We start from the raw sequence: 16,398 nt of genomic DNA, 5'->3' as shown, positions 1-16,398 counted from the left end.
CAAGGAACATTCTACTTAAGCACATGAAGGAGTGGACTACGCTTGAGGGTTGATGATTTCTGGATCATTTTGCACTGATCTGTTTGAGGAGAGGAATATGAGGCAGATCAATGTAGTTTAAGGCCTTGAGCAGCAGGGAAGTGTTCGTGGACTCGGGTACTTGAAGTGAGTTCAGAGGGAATGGAAAGGACCACTGTGATTTTAAAAAAAACTTTCATGGGGTGTGAGAATCATTGGCATTTATTGCCCATCTGCAGAATCGTAGAATCCTGACAGCGTGGAAGCAGGCCATTTGTCCCAACAAGTCCACACCAACCCTCTGAAGACTAATCCTCCCAGACCCATTCCCCCACCTTGTTATTCAAACCTAAATCTGTTGTGGTTCTGTTCGCCGAGCTGGGAATTTGTGTTGCAGACGTTTCGTCCCCTGTCTGGGTGACATCCTCCGTGCTTGGGAGCCTCCTGTGAAGCGCTTCTATGATGTTTCCTCCAGCATTTATAGTGATTTGTCTCTGCCGCTTCCGGTTGTCAGTTCCAGCTGTCCGCTGCAGTGGCCGGTATATTGGGTCCAGGTCGATGTGCTTGTTGATTGAATCAGTGGATGAGTGCCATGCCTCTAGGACTTCCTTGGCTGTTCTCTGTTTGGCTTGTCCTATAATAGTAGTGTTGCACTATAAATGCCGGAGGAAACATCACAGAAGCACTTCATAGGAGGCTCCCAAGCACTGAGGATGTCACCTAGACAGGGGATGAAACGTCTGCAAGACAAACTCCCAGCTCGGCGAACAGAACCACAACAACGAGCACCCGAGCTACAAATCTTCGCCCAAGCTTTGAAAACCTTCAACCTGACGAATGCACCTAACCTACACATCCCTGAACACTCTGGGCAATTTAACATGGCCAGTTCACCTGACCTGCTCATCCTTGGATTGTGCGAGGAAACCAGAGCGCACACAGGAAACCAACGGAGGCACTGGAAGAATGTGCAAACTCCACGCAGACAGTTGCCTAAGGGTGGAATTGAACCTGGGTCTTGGTGCTGTGAACCAACAGTGCTAACCACTGAGTCAACGTGCCGCACTCTAATTGTCCTTGAACTGAGTGACTTGCTTAGCCAATTCAGCGGGAATTTTGAATTTGAAATATTACAGTTGTGTAGTCACACGTAGACCAGACCAGTTAAGGAAGCCTTAGCTGTCCTTAAACAATATTAGTGAATGAGGTGGGATTTTACAACAGTGAGTGATCGTTTCTGGTCTAGGTTTCAATTCTGGCTCTGACTAATGAATTGAACATAAATTTCCCCAGCTGCTGTGTCCCAGCGTATTAGCTTGGGCCCAGTGACATTACATTGGTGGCTTGGTCCAGTCAATGGACCATCGACAAAGACTTTGAATCATTGGGCAGCGGGTCAGCCAATCTGACTGGCAGTTCACTACTGACGATGAGACTGTTTGGTGGGAAGTTTCATGATTTTGACCCTGTGATGAAGGAATGCCAATATGTATCTAAGTCTGGAAGGTGTGTGACTTGGCATGGAAACTCATGGTGATGACATTCCCATGTACCTTCTGCACTTAGTCTTCTGGGTGGTGTGAAGTCTTAGCTGTAAGGAAGTGTTTCAATCTCTGGAAACAGATTCTGATTACTATTTCAGTTGAGTGGAAAAAAAAAAGAATTTCAGTGTTAATACACAGTGAGAGCTCAAGAGCACAAAGTTGTTTTCAAGGGTTATATTTAACTACAAACCATGTGTACAGTTACAGAATGAGAAGGTGTGATGGACAAAAGACCAGTTGATTCCCTTTATTTCCTTCTCCTTCTATCCATAGAGAGTGATTTTAAGTTCGAACAAGCTGTGGGAAATTTCCTTGATGCTGGCTATCAAAGTATAGTGGTGGGGAGGGGGCTCATTGATAAGCTGTTCTTGTTAGTTAAGGAATTTCTGGCTGTCAGGCCAAAATCCATTGAGCACGTGCTTGGAGATGAAAAGTTGTTTTCAGCATCTCTATAGACATATCTTTGGTTCGACGCTTTCACTGTCTTCATATGATGACAGGAGAGATTTTCCACAAGGGTAGCCTGTCTAGTTATGTCTCTCTGCAATCCACTTTTTGAACTTGCGACCAAGTTGTGAATAATGTGATCTGTGGCAGACGTTTTAAAGGTCGAGTAAAGTCGGTCCTTCTGAACGAAGGAAAGGAAGGAAGGAGACAATGTTTCTTGATGGGTTTTGAAAGCTGTTCAGGAATGATTGAATTGGTTCAAGAGGATGCTTTGTAAGAAACTCCAGAATTTATATTTTAAGGTGAAATTATTGAAATTTAGCAGTATATGAGGTGATCAGAGGAGGCTGTACTAGGTAAAATGAAGATAAGTCATGTTTGATAAATGTGGTCTGTCTTGAAGAATAGGAACAAGCAGATTGTCCAGCTTTGAAGACTGTACTTAGTAATGTGGTTTACCCAAATATTTAATTACTCAGTATAAGGAGTTATAGCCACTGATTTGAAAGTTGATAATGTGTGTTATATTTATTTGTGTTCACAGATCCAAACTCCACAGTCACTGGGTTCTTAACCAAGTATAGGAATGCCCAGCTGCTCCAGCTGATGAAATTTTATGGGGACAGACTTGAACAGGCGATTGAAGAAGGGGTGGATGGAGTCAGCTCGTTTTTAACACGTGAGAAGATTCTCAGTGGTAAAGAACATTCGGTAAGTGGGAGGGACACAATGGGTTATAAATATATCTAAATCATAGCATTTATTGAATGTCAGCAAAAGAAATGTTGGAAGAAGAAAAAGACTGAAGCATGCTGTTCCAGTATCCTCACAGCATCACATCGCAATAACATTGGCATCATTAATGAATCACAACCCGTTCATCCACAACAAAACCAGACATGAAATAAGAAAAATATCAGTAGTTCAGAGCTTTCAGAAAGAGATAAGAAATCATTTGTCTCCTGAGCTTGTTACATATAAAGAAAAGTGAGTTTTCATGGTTTCAGCAAAATTATCAGCATTGCTCACAGTTTAGAATAAAGATACTGGTGCAATTCATTTCGTACATCTGAACTGACTGAACAGTTAAATTCATCCTATTTCCCACAAGAATGTACATGTGCAGAGATAGTACGAGCAACAAACCTATACTTTCATCACATGTCAGATAACTAAGGGGGAATGATATTGAACCCAAAAGAGAAAATGCTGGAAAATCTCAGCAGGTCTGGCAGCATCTGTGAGGAGAGAAAAGAGCTGACATTTCGAGTCTAACTGACCCTTTGTCAAAGCTCTTTGATATTGAGTTCTACAAACTATAGCACAAGCATATACAGATTCAGATAGACATTTCCTCAGCCATTTTAAAATCTTGTATAACTGGAATTCAGTGTACCCTCTGAGTCTGTGCATTTTGTCATATTCCTCTACCATCACCTGATCAGTGGTGGGTGTGTTGGCATCAGCCTCAGTGTGACAGTGGGTACATTGGAGATGGTCATGGGATTGAAAGAGAAAGCTAGATGGTTATGTATGTTATTACAGAAGATGACAGTTCTGTGCCAGGAGCATTCCATCCCACTTGTTAATGTGTTAAAGTACAGATTTGAGATGGCCCAGGGACTGCCTTGTGGACTCAGACCTGTAAGCCTCTCTCTTGGTTTGTGCCGGAGATCGTACTCTTTGGAAGTCTTGAATAAAAGCCTCTTACAGACAGTTCAGTTTAATTTTAGCCATCCCCTATATTTACCAATAGCATCATGTTACAACATAGCACTGATACCTAAACTAACTAGATTCTAGTAACCTAGAAGAGTAGGGTACTAGCTCTTCAAGTGCCCCAGCAGGCTAATCCAATGTACTGATACAAAGTGGCTTCCTTCATACAAAGGTTTACAAAAACATTTTTCTTCATTAGACAGATAACAGTGAAAGACAATAATTCGTAAGGAAGAAAAGGTAATTGACAGGTCTGTGTATGCTTGACTAATCACTCCTACAGGCCCTAAGCCTTTCATCAGTTGGGAAAAACATACCCAGCCGAGTTAGGTGCCTGCTAGCGAGATAAACTGCTTTCGTAAAGAGGTACCAGTCTGAGCTAATTGGAGAGTTCATGAGGAACCTTGCACAGCTTACATGTCAGATAAAATTGTTTTACAAAATGGCTTTCTGACACAATGTTAGGCCTAGAATAATTTCTAAGTTAGAAGCAGACTCCTGCTTTTTAAGCACAGAATCATTCTGTATCTGAGGCTGAGATGTTACCGTCACCTTGCAATTAAACTGATTCATTAGTCTTTGAATTAAACATGCTTTCTTTTCAGGAATGTGATTCAAATAAGACATAAAATCTGATTAGTTAGAATTGACAGTGGGACAGTCTGTAAGGTCTATAACGTGGTCTAGAACAGCGGGTAAGTTCAAGCTTCAATATTACCTTTCACAGAATTAATAACCAGTAATGGCTACTCAATACATCATATAGTCCCAAAATGCAATTAAATTCAATTTTCCCGTGGCTTCAACAGCCTCAGCACTAAAATGGTGTGTCTCTCTGTCTCTCCCACCTCCTTTTGAATTCTCAAGTCAGGGACTTGTAACAACAAAGATTGTGTTTTTCTCGCTATGTCTGTCCAGTTTGCCAGGGTAATAAGAATCCATTTTAATTGACAGGACCTGACCGTTAATTACAAGGCTTTTGATAGTACCGACTTTTGTTTCAGCATCAGAATCAAACACTTATTAATTTCACAAGAGAACAGCCGTGAATGTTATCACTTGGTGTGCTGTTTACACACATTCACTGACGTTAAGGCAAATGTTCTTAATTGCCTTAGGGCATCCAGTTATCACTTGGTGAGCACAGATGTTTTTATCTTCTGCATACCTTGAGTTTTCCTCCCTTTTCCTGAGCCTTCCTGTCTGTTTTCTAGTGTGCAGCAAGTGTGTTCTATAATTCAGCATTACATTTTAGTCTAAGTGTTTAAAGACAAGTTTTAAGGCGATGGACTTTGTCAAACCCAATCCTGGCTGTCATGCAGGGTTTGCTGCACATGGTTGAACAAGGTTGGTCCTAGGACACACAACTGAAACTCTTACAGGGATGGTCTGGAGCTGAAATAATTGTCCTCTTAAACACTGACAGTGTGCCTTTGCACAAAGTATGAGGATAACAAGTGACGTGTTTTCCAGAAAAGTGTCATTGACCTGAACCATAATTTTAATATTTTAATTTTAATTATAATAATTAGGTTTGAGAGCTAGTTTGTTCTTCATTGTTTCGCTCCTGATCAGAATGGAACACCACCTGGCCCAGTAACTGCTTGCTGTCCTGAAAAGAACTCTGAGGTAAAGTTGATGCACAAGAACATGCTTGAGGGCAAAATGGACTATTTCAGATCCTGTCTTTGGAGAAGGTGTTTACAATGTATTCTCCCATATTCACAATGGAGGATCAGAATATGATGCAGTGACTGCTTTCCAGGCTTTAAATAACTGGGAATCCCATTTCTGAGGAGATCCTTTCCTTCTCATTCCTAATGTTTATCTTTCACTCCATTACTCAATCTATTCCGGATTATTCTTTACAGGAAATCACTGAGCTCGTAGAGAAGGGAAACCGGGCAGACAGTTCCAAACTGCTGCTAAACCTGGTGACAGGGAAAGGTCCTCAGGCACAAAGGAAGATGTGGGGAGCCTTTGTGAAAATGCGTCATGGATTACCAAAGTTGGATAAAATACTCAAAGAAATTGAGAAACGTGGTACAGTAAAGTCTCGTTATTTAATTTCAGATTGGAGCATTTCATATTTTGCTGTGGTATTACACAGATCTGAATTAATAATATCTGAATAATCTGATCAGGTTCTGATCCAGTTCGTGACATGGATGTCGCCAGAAGTTTATCGGAAATGCCCAGTCACCTGAAAGGTACTTAACAAAATGGAAGTCTTAAAGCATTGTATTTCAGTTCGGTAAGACAGCATGTTTGATTTTAACCACTTAATTGGACTTTCATAAGCGGATAATCTAAAGCTCAGAACCTGGGAAACACAATTCTATGTAATTGGATCATCCTTCAAATCTCAACCATTTTGCATAGAATTCATATAGTTTCTCCTGTATGCTGTAAATGGGTGGGAGTTGAATTATTTCATCAAACGAACCTGCTGATCGCTGTCTGAATTTTAGACAGAGGATCCCAATACCCCGTGAACCCCTGTACTCATCTGGCAGGATCCCGTTAGACTTTCAAGCCTAGTGGGTCCTGTGCTCCTGGGATTTGAAAATGACGCTTTGGGTGAGACATACAGAGGAATCTTGATTATCCGAACGAGATGGGCAGGCACTATTTTGTTTGGATAATTGATTATTCGGTTAATTGAGTTCCTCTGGGGCTCAGAATTTTCTGTGAAATCAGCTCCTGTTCAAACTAGGCGAAAGCACACTGAGCGAGACCCCACCTGTTCCTAAACCCGTCCGTTCCCACTCCGCACCCCCCTCCAACCCGTCTGCTCCCGGCCTCTCCCCCAACCCCCTCACTCCCACCCTGCCTATCCCCAAACCCACCCGCTCCCAGCACGACCCCTCCCACCCTGCGCCCCCGCCCACTCAGACCCCACCACCCCCAAACCTGTTCACTCCCATTTCTCAGCCCCCTCAAACCCGTCTGCTCCTGCCCACTCCCACCCGCCACCCTCCCCCTCACATCCCCAAATCCCATCTTCTCTGACCCGGCGCCCCAACCCTGCTGCTTCCACCCCGCCTACCCCCTAACCCGTTCGCTTCCATCCTGCCTATCCCCAACCAGCCCGCTCCCACTCCGCACCCCCCACACCAACCCTGTCTGTTCCCACACCATGCCCCTGCCTGCTCCCATCCATCCCCCCCTCCCCCCAAACCCTGTCACTCCCACCCTGCCTACCACCAAACCCTGTCTGCTCCCACCCGCCAAACCCTAATTTCTGATCCAAACTCCAAACTACCAAATCCCCCTCAATCCCTTGCCTCCGTATTTTCTGCAATCACTTACCGTGGGGAACTTTATCAAGTCCATATACACCACATCAATCACTTTGCTCTCGTCCACCTGTTCAGTCACCTTCTGAAAAGAACTTAGAGGTTTGTGAGGCACAGCCTACCCTTCTCAAAACCGTGTTGATTTTCCCTAATCAAATTATTCCTTTCCAGATGATTATAAATCTTATCTTTTATAACACTTTCCAACACTTTTTACCCATGACAGAAGTAAGGTTCACTGGTCTATAATTACCAGGGTTGTCCCTTGAAGAAGGGGACAACATTTGCTATCCTCCAGTCTTCTGGCACTATTCCTATAGACAGTGATGACATAAAGGTCAAAGCTAAAGGCTCTACAATCTCCTCCCTAGCTTCCCAGGAAATCCTCGGACAAATCCCATCTGGCCCAAGCGACTTATCTATTCTCACGCTTTCAGGAATTGCTAACACCGCTTTCTTGTGAACCTCCATCTCATCTAATCTAATAGTCTCTACTTTCCTGTTTCTAACCTCAGCCCATATTACCTCAGTAGACGAATCCTCAAATGTCCATTCTGCCATCGTAATAGTCCTTGACTAACAATGCCACACCTCGCCTCTCTTTCACCACTTTCCCTGTTTTTAGTGAAACATCTAAATCCCAAAACCAGCAGCAACCATTCCTGTCCCTGCTCTATCGATGTCTCCAAAATGGCCACAACATCGAAGTCCCAGGTACCAACCCATACTGCAAGTTCACCCACCTTATTCCAGATGCTCTGCTCACACTTCAAACCTCCTTTCAGCCTGCTGGTGCGCTCTCGCGACCTTGAAATCTTATTTCTGATCTCACTACACTCTACCTCCTGGACACTGGGGCTACAATTTAGATTCCCATTCCTGTGTTGAATTAGTTTAAACCCTCCTGAAGAGTATTAGCAAATCTCCACCTCCTCCCCACCCCCCTGAGCTGGATATTGATACCCCTCTGGTTCAGGAGGTCCCACCGACCCTCAAATGAGCTCCAATTATCCAGGTCTCCGAATCCCTCTGTCCTGCACCACCCCTGTTGCCACATGTTCAATTCCTCTCTCTCCAAATTCTTCGTCTTGCTGGCATGGGTAACAAAGCAGAGATAACAACTCTGTTCATTCTAATTCTAAGCTTCCACCCTAACTCCCTGAATTTCTGCCTTAAATTTCCACCCCTTTTCCTACCCATGTCAGTAGTGCCTATGTGGACTACAACTTGCAGCTGCTACGCCTTCCCCTTACGGATGCCAGAAACATGATCCAAGGCATTACAGATCCTGGCACTTGGGAGGCAACACACCAACCATGAATCTCTGTAATTCCCATAGAACTTCCTATCTGCCCCCCTAACCATGGAGTCCCCAGTAACTAATGCTCTACTCTTCTGCCCCCTTCCTTTCTGAACAACGGGGACAGACTCTGTGCCCCATGTACACCCATGGCTTACACAGCTCCCCACCCCCAACCAGTAGCAGGATACTTATTATTGAGGGGAGCGGCCACAATAGATCCCTGCACTGCCTGCTGGTTCCCTTTCCGTCTCCTGATTGTAACCCAACTGCCTTTTTCTTGTACCCGTGGTGTGCTTACCTCCCTGTAACTCCTCTCAATAACACCCTTAGCCTCCCGAATGATTCGAAGTTGATCCAGCTCCAGTTCCCTCACACGGTTCTCAAGGAGCTGGAGGTGGGTTCATTTCTTGCAGATGCACACTCGTGGTGACCCTTACCTCCCACATTCTGCAGGAGGAACATTCAACTGCCCTAACCATCATTCCTACTATTCTAAATTCCCAAAGCGATGATTAAAAACTAAAGAATAAACAAACTAGTTGCTTTACCAATCCAGTGCAGAGAACTTATTTTTTGGATAGAGGAGGTGGATAGGTGGAAGTCACCACCTAAATAGTGTCTTAGGTAAAGCAACCACCCAAATACATTACCTTCCCAGCAGACTCTAGTCCTTGCTGTCCCTCCTCTCATTGCTACTCTTTCAGAGTGAGATCAGTCTTGACCTATAAAGATAAGTTTCCACTCCTGTTAGAATTTTTTGGACAACATCTTGTTCATGATCATTATGTGGAAAGTAGAACATAGCTGAGATGTGGGCAATTATTTTTTAATCTAATAAATATTAATCATTAGAGGGAAATTATCACTTCTGTAGAAATTTCCGTGTTCAGTAATTACCAAAACTAAAAGAATTTGAATTTATTTTCTCAACCATTCTACTCTTTCAAATGACGATTTCGTAAGCTGAGATTGGATTTCTACACCAACCTATATTGGCTCTGTGCACTAAGTGCACCATTTCACTGTTTAATGAAAACAAATTGAGACTTTTTAGTTTTCTTTGATGTTAATATTACTGACATTGTAAACTGCTGTCTTTGTTTTGATGAAAGATGTTCAGCAGAAACACAAGAAGATGCTCCAGGTACAAACTGAAACACTAAGATTGAACACAGTCGTAATAAAAGAGAAGGTGAAGATTTTCCGGCTGATTGATCAATATACTGAGCTAACAGTCATTTCTACTGTTCGTGATCGGACACTTGTAGAACATGAACTGCTGGCAAGAGGCCGAGACCTTGACGAGTGGAGAGAGAAACATCTCCGGAGAGAACTGGAAAAAATCCGAGCTGATCAATTATTCTATAGCGGCTTTTCTCACAGAAAATCTAACTCTGGGAATTCAGTGGCAGTGAGCGGGGTCCCAGGCATTGGAAAAACAACAATGGTACAAAAGATTGTTAATGACTGGGCCACTGGGAAAATATACCCACAGTTTCAGTTTGTTTTCAGTTTTAAATTTCGGGATTTGAACGCTATTAAAGGCAGAATAAACCTGAGGAACCTGATAATGGATCACTATCCTGACTTTGAGAATGTTCTGGAAGAGGTCTGGAAGAACCCAGAGGGATTGCTGTTTATATTCGATGGTTTGGATGAATTCAAGGACAGTATTGATTTTTCTGACAGTCGGAGAGATAGAGAACCTCAGTTCATGTGCACCGATCCCGAATGTTGGTGTGAAGTGTCTGACATTGTGTATAGTTTAATCCAGCACAAGCTGCTCCCAGAATGTTCAGTGCTAGTGACCAGCCGGCCCACTGCATTGCATTTACTGGAAAAGGCTGAGATCAGTGTCTGGGCTGAAATCCTGGGATTTGTTGGCGCTGAGCGGAAGGAATATTTCAATAGGTTTTTTGAGGATCAGATGGTGGCAGCAGCTGTTTTCAGACACGTGGAGGAGAACGAGATCCTGTACACCATGTGCTACAACCCCTCGTACTGCTGGATTCTCGCTCTCTCACTGGGTCCCTTTTTCACGGAAAAAGACAGGACGCAGCAGCTAGTTCCCAGGACCATCACCCAGCTCTACTCCTACTATATTTATAACATTCTGCAAAACCATGGCCGAGAGATTGGAGATCCCCGTGATGTGTTACTGAAGCTTGGTGAGATGGCCTTCACAGGAGTCTCTCAGAAGAAGATTGTGTTTGGGGAAGGAGATTTGATCCAGCACAATCTGCAACCCTCCCAGTTCCTGTCTGGATTCCTGATGGAACTTTTGGAGAGAGATGATTCTATCTGCAGTCTGGTTTACACATTCCCCCATCTCACCATCCAAGAGTTTGTAGCTGCACTCGCACAGTTCTTGGTTGCACATCCTAACAACATCCCAAAGCTTTTCAGTGAAGATCGCAGCGTGAATGATGGGAGATTTGAAATATTTCTTCGTTTTGTTGCTGGTCTCTGCTCTCCACAGGCAGAGAGTCCCCTGAAGAAGTTTCTGGGTCCATTTCCACATCAAACAACCTGTGGAGTGATTGAGTGGGTGAAGGAAACACTTGCCACATTCACTGGGAGAAGAAACCTCCTGATGTTGCACTGTCTATTTGAATCTCAGAATAAAGCACTGGCTCAGGCCACTGTGGGATATGTGGAAATACTTGCCTTTGATGGATTGCAACTGACTCCTTTTGACTGTGTACTCCTCTCTCGTGTTATTGGGTTCTGTGATTCCGTGAAGGAGCTGGCATTACGGAACTGTAGTATTCAGCGTGAAGGACTCCAGCAGCTGGCATCTGTTCTATACAAATGCCGTGTCTTGAGGTAACTGCTTGTTCAGTACTTTCGTTGTTGATGAACCACTTATTGTCTTGCAAAAGAAGGAAATTAATCACCTTTTTCAGTTTTAATAAAGGGGCAGAGTCAGGAAAACTTCAGAAGATAAGTGCAAAATGCTGAGGTAAAAAATAAGAATTATACCTTTGCTACCCAAGGGTTAGTCTGTCTAGTGGGCTCTTGTAGAACTTGACTAGAGATGCAGTGAAAAGGAAAAATATAGTATTTATTTACAAAACTAGTATGTATATATATTCAGTATTTTATATAGCAATAATATGGGAAATTTTAAAAACCATGCTAATTAAGCTGCACAGATCATGAGGGAAGACAACTAAAGTGTCTTCAAAAATAATACACTGGCTCCTTGCAAGGGATGGACAGGATTTTAAACTGAGATAATTACACACTGACTTTTTAAAGTTTAATTATTTAAAAGGATCACAGTTCCATAAAAGTAGAAACCTCCAATCACTAATTGACCAACATATTGATAGTACCTAGCACTCTGGGGACAGTCTCTGATAACATTCTCAAAGTTAAACAACAGGATCTTCTAACAGCCCACCCCATACCTGAGCATCTGCTGGAATTTGGGGACTGCTGTAAATTCCCTTGAAAGAGAACAAGAGCTGCAGTGAATGGTGAATAAACCTAAGAAACTAAGAGAACAGCGATATTTCAACAATGGCAAAGAGTAAATTTTTTTTCCTTGTATAAAATTCAGTGGAATGGATTTTAAGCTGTTAATATGATTTCATGATATTAATCACCAAAACAGGATGAAGGTCAAAATGGTGTGTGGTTATAAAGTATAAGGGATTGCTGCTTTATCGTTTAATTCATGATAAATTGTGCCATTGTCATAAATCCCCAAATGTGGGGACATCTAAAATGAGAGCAAGTTTATGAAAGTTTATAGAGCCAGTCTCCAGACTTCTGGATATGATCAAGGAATGATACTAATAGGAATTGAAAGAGAGACTGGAATTATTTTTACAGTTCTCTTCTGTGTGGAATAAAATGTAGTTTCAGTTTTATTTTCTATTTTGGAATGAGTACATACTGTTTCCCTTTAATTCCCGTGTTTGTGAAGTTCAATTAGTAAATGACTCAAAAACTCTCGGATTAAAACAAAAGGCATGTTTTATAGATCATTACAAATGCATACACAAGCACACACTCGTATCCAGACTTGAAGAAGCATGAAGAGAAAAGGAGAAAGAAATTTAAAATTATAAATTACTTTAAACAAAGCCAATTTTTTTTTTCATTAATGTGAATTCAAGTCCAGTAATTCGCTGTCAAATTAATGTTTGCAGTTAGCTCGAAGTAGCTCTGCTGGGAGATTACAGTTGAAGGTGTGGCAGTAAAATTATTTTATGTGGGGTATTTGTTTACTGTGCAGGTGGCATAAAGGATTCTAATGAGAAATAAAACTTTTGAGAAACTATGAACTGTTGATACATACCTTTGCTAATTAAAACTCTAACATTGTTATGAAACTTCCCGGATACACACCATCAGACAGACACACAATGTAAAAAGAAAATAAATACAGTTTAATTTATCAGTCCTACCTCATTCTCTTTGTTCCTGCCTGCCCTGACTGTTTGATTTGCTTCTTTTCCCAACTGTACCAGTCTCTGACTGAGCTCTTTCTTCACTATCTGCCTGCCCACCCCTTTACAAGTTTAAATCCTCCCAAGCAACTCTAGCCAATCTCCCAATCAGTATATTAGTCCCCTTCCAGTTCAGGTGCAATCTGTCCTCCTTGTTCAGGTCACTTCTACCCCCAGATGTGATGGATGGAGGGAAAAAACATGAGAGGGTAATACAATAGCCCTTCTCCACTGAGATAGAGAGATGTACAGCATGGAAAAATGGACCCTTCAGTCCAACTCGTCCATCTGACCAGATATCCCAGATACGTCTCGTCTCATTTGTCAGCATTTAGCCCACTTCCTTCTGAACCCCTCCTATTCATATATCCAATCAAAGGCCTTTTAAATGTTGAAAATGTGTTGCTGGAAAAGCGCAGCAGGTCAGGCAGCATCCAAGGAACAGGAAATGCGACGTTTCAGGCATAAGCCCTTCTTCAGGAAATTCCTGAAGAAGGGCTTATGCCCAAAACGTCGAATTTCCTGTTCCTTGGATGCTGCCTGACCTGCTGCACTTTTCCAGCAACACATTATCAGCTCTGATCTCCAGCATCTGCAGACCTCATTTTCTCCTTTTTAAATATTGTAAGGGTATCAGCCTCCAACACTTCCTCTCAACTCATTCCAGACACACACCATTCTCCAAGAAAACGTTGTCCCTGAGGTTCTTTTTAAATCTTTCCCCTCTCAGCATAAGCCTCTTTTATTGAATCACCGAACCCAATGACATGAGATCCGGTCTATGCTTTTCCATGACTATTTTAAAGCTAATAGAATTATTATCGCTGGCCCCAAACTGCTCCCCCACTGATACCTCAGTCACCTGCCCTACCTAAGGTTAGGTCAAGTTTTGCACCTTCTCTAGTAGGTACATCCACATACTGAATCAGAAATTTTTCTTGTACACATTTAACAAATTTCTCTCCATCTAAACTCTGAACACTGGCAGTCCCAGTCCATGTTTGCAGAGTTAAAATCCCCCAGCATAACACCTTGTTATTTTTACAGATAACTGAGATCTCCTTTTTCACTTTCGCAATGACTATCAGGAGGTCTATAATACAATCCCAATAAGGTGATAATCCGTTTCTTATTTCTCAATTCCATCCAAATAACTTCCCTGGACGTATTCTCAGGAACATCTTGCCAAAGTACAGTTGTAATGTTACCCCTAGTTGAAATGCCACTCCCTCTCCTCTCTTGCCTCCTTTCTATCCTTCCTGTAGAATTTGTATCCTTGAACATTCAGCTGCCAATCCTGTCCATTCCCAGAGCCATGTTTCTGTAATTGCTATGATATCCCAGTCCCATGTTTCTAACCATGTACTTGAGTTCATCTGCCTTCTCTGTTAGGCCTCTTGCGTTGAAATAAATACAGTTTAATTTATCAGTCCTACCTCATTCTCTGCTTTGTTCCTGCCTGCCCTGGCTGTTTGACTTGCTTCTTTTCCCAACTGTACCAGTCTCTGACTGAGCTCTTTCTTCACTACCTGCCTGCCCACCTTTCCCTTTACAAGTTTAAATCCTCCCAAGCAACTCTAGCAAATCTCCCAATCAGTATATGAGTCCCCTTCCAGTTCAGGTGCAATCTGTCCTCCTTGTTCAGGTCACTTCTACCCCAATAAGAAATTCCACTGATCCAAAATGTGATTCTTCTCCTGTGCACTAGCTCCTCAGCCACACATTCACCAGCTCCATCCTCCTATTCCTACTCTCTCTAGCTTGTGGAACTGTCAGTAATAAAGAACAAAGAAAATTTACAGCCCAGGAACAGGCCCTTTGGCCCTCCAAGCCTGAACTGATCTAAATGTACTATCTAAACCTGTCGGTCAAGCATCTGTATCCCTCTGCTCCCCACCTACTCATGCATTTGTCCAGATGCATTTTAAATGAATCTGCTTCTACCACCTCTGCTGGCAACCCATTCCAGACGCCCACCACCCTCTGTGTGAAGTACTTGCTGAATGTATCCCCCTTAAACTTTCCACCTCCCACCTTGAAAGCATGGCCTCTCGTTATTGAATCCTTCACTCTGGGGGAAAAAGCTTGTCTCTATCCACCCTATCTATACCCTTCATGATTTTGTAAACCTCAATCAGGTTTCCCCCCCCCCCCGCCATCTCCTTTTTTCTAGTGAAAATAAACCTAACCTCCTCAACTTTTCTTCATAGCTAGCACCTTCCATACCAGGCAACATCTTTGTAAACCTTCTCTGCACCCCCTCCAACGCATCCACATCCTTTTGATAATGTGGCAACCAGAACTGTACATAATATTCTAAATGTGGCCGAACCAATGTATTGTACATTTTTAACATGACTTGCCAGCTCTTGTACTCAACACCCCGTCCAATGAAGGCATACTATATGCCTTCTTGACCACTTTACCCATTTGTGCAGCAACCTTCAGGATACAATGGACCTGCACTCCCAGATCTCTCTGCCATTCAACTTTCTCCAAGGCTCTTCCATTCATTGTATAATTGGCTCTAGAATTAGACTTGTCTAAATGCATCACCTTGCATTTGTCTGAATTGAAAGGCATCTGCCACTTTTCCGCCCAACTCTCTTGTCTGTCTATATCCTGCTGTATTCTCTGATGGTCCCTTATGCTTTCTGCTACTCCACCAATTTTCGTGTCATCTGCAAACTTGCTGATCATACCAACGGTGTCCTCTTCGTGATCATTTATGTATATTACAAACAGTGGCCCCAACACTGACCCCTGTGGAACATCACTGGTCACCTTTCTCCATTTTGGGAAACTCCCTTCAACTACTATTCTCTGTCTCCTGTTGCTCAACCAGTTCTTTATCCATCTAGCTAGAACACCATGTCACTTCACTTTCTCCATTAGTTTACCATGGGAAACCTTATCTAATGCCTTATAAAGTCCATGTATATGACATCAACAGCCCTTCCTTCATCTAACAACTTGGTCACTTCTTCGAAGAACTCTATTAAGTCGGTAAGGCACGATCTCCCCCGTACAAAACAATGCTGCCTATCACTGATAAGTTCATTCTTTTCGAAATATAAATAGATCCTATCTCTTAGTACCCTCTCCAGCAGCTTCCCCACCACCGACGTCAGGCTCACAGGTCTTTAGTTACCCAGAATATCCCTACTACCTTTCTTGTACAGCGGGACAGCATGGGCAACTTTCCAGTCCTCCGGCACCTCACCTGTATTTAAGGATGCCACAAAGATATATGTCAGGGCCCCAGCTGTTTCCTCTCTCGCCTCCCTCAGTAACCTGGGATAGATCCCATCCGGTCCTGGGGATTTGTCCACTTTAATAACCTCTAGCATACCCAACACATCTTCCCTACTTCTGCCAACGTGATCCAGACTAATCAAACTTCTATCCCTCATCTCAAGATTCATCATGTTCCTCTCCTCAGTGAACACTGATGCAAAGTAATCATTCAGAATCTCACCCATTCTTTCAGGTTGGGCACACAACCTTTTTTCAACTGGAGGACCTCCTTTTTAAATTCCTGCCTAACTTACTATATTCTTTGCTCAGAATTTCACCGTTTTCCCTCCTTATGTCGTTCGTTCCAATGT

At 42.8% G+C, this 16,398-nt stretch overlaps 1 protein-coding gene across 6 annotated transcripts in view; it reads left to right on the top strand.

Moving 5' to 3' along the window:
- Positions 1-16,398, top strand: part of LOC132834532 (NACHT, LRR and PYD domains-containing protein 3-like) — a 47,672-nt gene that overhangs the window by 17,527 nt on the left and 13,747 nt on the right. For all 6 annotated transcript variants that reach the window (XM_060853452.1, XM_060853455.1, XM_060853451.1 and 3 more), the window contains 4 exons: positions 2,554-2,720; positions 5,600-5,771; positions 5,873-5,938; positions 9,443-11,156. In XM_060853452.1, coding sequence (XP_060709435.1) covers positions 2,554-2,720; positions 5,600-5,771; positions 5,873-5,938; positions 9,443-11,156 — 2,119 coding nt within the window. The remainder of the gene's footprint in view (positions 1-2,553; positions 2,721-5,599; positions 5,772-5,872; positions 5,939-9,442; positions 11,157-16,398) is intronic.

Source organism: Hemiscyllium ocellatum, chromosome 40 (genome assembly GCF_020745735.1).
Source record: "Hemiscyllium ocellatum isolate sHemOce1 chromosome 40, sHemOce1.pat.X.cur, whole genome shotgun sequence".
Classification (NCBI taxonomy): Eukaryota; Metazoa; Chordata; class Chondrichthyes; order Orectolobiformes; family Hemiscylliidae; genus Hemiscyllium; species Hemiscyllium ocellatum.
This window is presented reverse-complemented; position numbering and strand designations above follow the sequence as displayed.